The 4,788-nt window shown below is 44.1% G+C and overlaps 1 protein-coding gene across 1 annotated transcript in view; it reads right to left on the bottom strand.

The window, feature by feature from the left end:
- Positions 1 to 1,996: 1,996 nt before the first annotated feature.
- The window catches only part of LOC104830263, a 42,301-nt gene continuing 39,509 nt past the window's right edge, over positions 1,997 to 4,788 (bottom strand). The window contains 4 exon segments of the mRNA XM_010565060.1: positions 1,997 to 2,249; positions 2,515 to 3,312; positions 3,928 to 4,272; positions 4,330 to 4,539. Of these exon segments, the coding sequence (XP_010563362.1) occupies positions 2,190 to 2,249; positions 2,515 to 3,312; positions 3,928 to 4,272; positions 4,330 to 4,539 (1,413 nt within the window). The 3' untranslated portion in view covers positions 1,997 to 2,189.

Raw genomic sequence — 4,788 nt, forward strand, 5'->3', positions numbered from 1 at the left:
CTGACAAACAGGTTTTCATCCCACGCCTTACACAGAGTCCCCACAACTCCCCATATTACCGTGTAAAAACTAAACATCCATCGGGTTTTGTGGTGACTTTCCATGGAGTTTTGGGTGTCTTTTTCACTCTGGTGTGATGAATCCAAGCGTTCTGTTCCTTGATTCTGATTGCAGTAAAGGAGGTGAGTAGTACTTGGAATGGTCCTTCCCACTGTGGTTCCAGGGTTTTTTCTGTAAGAGACTTTACATATACATAATCCCCAGGTTGTATATTATGTACAGGTCCATCTAAACCTCTCCCTCGAGTCCCAGCCACATGTTTCCTGATTTTATTGAGCTGTTTACTTAATGCTATCATGTAAGAGGTCACAATTTCGTCCCCAGCTTGTACAGACACCCCTTTCTGTATTTCATAGGGTCTTCCATATAACATTTCAAAGGGGCTCAGTCCTTCTTTCGCCCTTGGTCTTGTTCGTATACGCAGAAGGGCTAAAGGGAGAGACTGAGGCCATGTTAGATTTGCTTCTTGTCCCAATTTTACAATTTGTTGTTTGATTAAGTGGGTCATTTTTTTTCCACTTGACCACTTGACTGGGGGTGATAAGGAGTATGAAGTTGCCAATCAAGCAACTGGCGGCTAATTTGTTGTACTATTTTTGAGACAAAATATGGTCCTCTGTCAGAGGACATGGTTGCTGGAACCCCGAAACGTGGTATTATTTCTTGCACTAATATTTTAGTTACCTCCCGGGCTTTAGCCGTTCTTGTTGGGAATGCTTCTGGCCAACCTGAAAAGGTATCAGTTAAAACCAATAAATATCGATACCCCCCTTTTCTTGGAAGTTCTGTAAAATCAATTTGCCATTGTTGTCCAGGCCCATTGCCTTTTCCAATCTGGCCCATTTCCGGCTTGGGGGTATTCTTAGGATTAGTCTGGAGGCAAAGATCGCATTGTTGAGTCACCTGTCTCACTGTGGTATATAAATTTTTAGCCACAATTTCTCTTATTAAATGTTTATACAGAGCCTCTGTCCCCCAATGTCTTTTCCTATGCTCTTCCCGTATCATATGTCACAGTAAGCAAGAGGGAATGATTAGTTTTCCCTGTGGGGTATGAGCCCACCCTTCTTCATTATATGACCCTTCTAAATCTGTAATAAGTTTCTGATCTTCCTTGGTATATTCTGGCTTACCTTTTAGGGAGATTTGTCTATCAGGAATTAAAGCCCCTTCTATTTTTACCTTTGTTTTGGCCACTTGTTTTGCCTCTCTGTCCGCCAGCTCATTCCCTTTTTCCAAATCTGAGCTCACTTTCTGGTGTGCCTTAATATGCATAATTGCTACTTTCTTAGGGAGCTGGACAGCTTCCAGTAACTTCAGAATTTCTTCTGCGTGTTTGATATTTTTCCCTTGAGAACTCAATAGTCCTCTCTCCTTCCAAATTGCTCCATGTGCGTGTACAACTCCAAAGGCATATTTTGAGTCTGTATAAATGTTCACAACTTTGCCCTGGGCCAATTCCAGGGCGCGGGTTAGAGCAATTATTTCTGCCTTCTGTGCGGAGGTGTTCATGGGTAAAGCTCCTGATTCTGTCACCTCTTGGCTGGTGGTGATGGTGTATCCCACATGTCGATTACCATTTAGGATGTAACTGCTTCCATCTGTGAACCACGTTTCCCTGTTTTCCATGGGGCTGTCTTTCAGGTCTGGGCAGCTTGCGTATGTTGCTTCGATGGTTTCCAAACAGTCATGATGTACCGGTTCTCCTGTGTTCCCGCTGAGAAAAGAAGCTGGGTTGACAATGTTAGTGACTATAATCTCCACGTCATCCTGCTTTACCAATATAGCTTGATACCTCAGGAATATTTGTGGAGAGAGCCAGTGTCCACCTTTTGCTTCCAGTACTGCTGATACTGTGTGAGACACCAGAACAGTCATTTTCTGGCCCAGAGTAAACTTTCGGGCTTCCTGTATATTCAGTATCATGGCCGCAACCGCCCGCAGGCATCCAGGCCAACCTTTTGCAGTCGTGTCTAACTGCTTAGAGAGGTAGGCAACTGCCCGTCGATATGGGCCCAGGTTTTGTGCTAATATTCCCAGGGCAATGCCCTGCTTCTCGTGGGAGTAAAGAAGAAACGGCTTACTCACATCTGGGAGTCCTAAGGCCGGGGCCGACATCAAAGCCTTTTTCAGTAGCTCAAAGGCTCGTTCGGTCTCCTTGTTCCACCCAAGGTGTTTCTGCTCAGTGGCTGTTAGTGCATACAGTGGTTTAACAAGCAATCCATAATTATAGATCCACAATCGGCACCACCCTGTCATTCCCAGAAAAGTCCGTAACTCTTTTACTGTCTGAGGTCTCTGAGTTAGGCATATTGCCTCTTTACGGGCTTGTCCCAAAGTTCTTTGTCCCGCACTGATTTCATAGCCCAAATAATTCACTTTGCGTTGCATTACCTGTACCTTTTTCTTGGATACCCGGTACCCTTGAAGTCCCAGGAAATTCAACAGAATCACCGTCCACGTCATACAATCTTTCTCTGTCTTGGTGGCAATCAGGATATCATCCACATACTGCAACAGCTTCCCTTCCTCAGACGGGGTTTCCCAGGATTCTAAGTCTTTTGCAAGCTGATTGCCAAAAATGGTAGGACTATTCTTAAATCCTTGTGGCAACACTGTCCAAGTGAGCTGGGTCTTTCAACCACTCTTGGGGTTTTCCCATTCAAATGCAAATAATTTTTGGCTGGTCTCATGGAGAGGGAGGCAAAAGAAAGCATCCTTCAAATCTAAAACAGTAAACCAAGTCAATTCAGGTGTTAATACGGTCAACAGGGTATATGGGTTTGAGACTACCGGGTAAAGATCTTCAGTTATCTTATTCACCGCCCGGAAGTCTTGGACCACCCGATATGACCCATCGGGCTTCCAAACAGGTAATATAGGGGTATTGAATTCAGACTCACACTCTTTTAGTAATCCCAACTGCAAAAATTTTTCTATCACCGGCTGGATTCCTTCTCTGTCTTCCTTCTTTAGGGGATACTGTTTCATCCTTACCGGCTTTCGGCCTTCCTTGATCCTAACTTCAACAGGTGGAGCACTTTTCGCTCTTCCAGGTGCATCGGTAGCCCATACCCCCGGGTACACTTGGTTTAAGATGTCCTCGTTAATATTTCCTTCTAGGGGGAGACTGGTTAAGGTTAGGCTCAATATTTGAATATATTGCTGATCTTTTACCTCCAGAATAATTTCTCCCTTTTCAAATACAATTTTTGCTTCCAATTGTTCCAACAAGTCCCTTCCCAAAAGTGCCTTTGGGGAGTTGGGCATATATAAAAATTTATGAATGCCCCACTGTTTTCCTAATTTATATTCTAAAGGTTTACAAAAATATGCCTTTTCACTTTGGCCAGTCGCTCCTTTCACCATGACATAATCATCTCCCAGGGGCATCAAAGCTTGGTTCAGAACCGAGTATGTTGCCCCCGTATCTACCAAGAATTCTATTTCTTGTTGTGTTTTCCCTAGCTTAATTATAACCAGTGGATCCGCTAGGGTAGATTCCCCAGGTTCCCGTCAATCTCCCTTCACATGGGCTACTGTTCTTCCTGTTTGAGCCCTCTGATCCTCCTTGTTCCTTGGGCATTCCCTTTTCCAATGACCGAATTTCTTACACAAAGCGCATTGATCCTTGCCCAGTCGGGGCAAGTCTCATCTAGGCCCTCTTCCTCTTTCTTCCTGAATAACAGCCATTAATTTCCTTTGCCCTTGCCTATATCCTTCTTCTCTGTTACTAAATACTCTCCATGCTTCATCCAACAATATTTCTAAATTCCTACTCTCTGTAGGGCGTAATTTCTGAAGTTTGCACCTTATATCCCCTGTAGATTGACCCAAAAACAGGGAAACCAATTGTTGTACTCCTACCTCTGACCCAGGATCCAGCGGTGTGTTGCGGCGCATTACATCCCTCAGTCGATCCAGGAATTCAGATGGAGACTCAGAAGGACTCTGTTTGACTGCATATAAAGCTGACCAATTTATAGTTTTGGGGATTGCCCTCTCCATTCCTTTTGTAATCCAATCCTGATATCCCTGCAATCTTTCCATATGTGCAGATCTATTAACATCCCACTTTGGGTCTTGGAGAGGGAAATATTCTTTAACGTCCCCTCCTGTGATCTTATAATGATCTTCAGCTAGGTTCTCTGCTGTTTTTAAAATCAGCTGTTTCTCTGTTTCGGTCATATATTCTAATAATAGCTGTATATCCTTCCAAACAGGGTTATGCTGTTTTACAATAAATTGGAAATGTTTAGTTACACTTACCGGATCACTCTTATCATCTTTAGCAACCTTTTTCCATTCCCCTAGGTCAGCAGTAGAAAAGGGTACTTTGATTAACATCGTCCCACCATCCGGCCTCACCGCCTCTCGGAGAGGTGCTTGTAAAGCTGTTGAGGTAGTTTTCTTCCTAGTACGGGAAGATACAGGGCTGTCCAGGGGGGTTGGAGTTCTATCCGAGTCTTCATCCTGTTCCTGTGGTCAAGGGGGAGGCTTAAACAAATCAGTTAGATCTTGTTCTGGTACCTGATGAAATTTTATTTGTCTCTGTACATCTTTGTCCAATACTACATGCCGAACAACACCGCCTCAGTTTACCTCTAAGCTCCTTGTTGTTCTCTCACTCAAGTGCAAGCACCATGGGGTCCTGTGGGGGTACTATTCCACAGTCCCTTTGCCACTCCGGATGGTTTCGGAGGGTGAAAAACATGTCTGCATACGAAA

Source organism: Haliaeetus leucocephalus, unplaced genomic scaffold (genome assembly GCF_000737465.1).
Source record: "Haliaeetus leucocephalus isolate CR32 unplaced genomic scaffold, Haliaeetus_leucocephalus-4.0 Scaffold185, whole genome shotgun sequence".
Lineage (NCBI taxonomy): Eukaryota > Metazoa > Chordata > Aves > Accipitriformes > Accipitridae > Haliaeetus > Haliaeetus leucocephalus.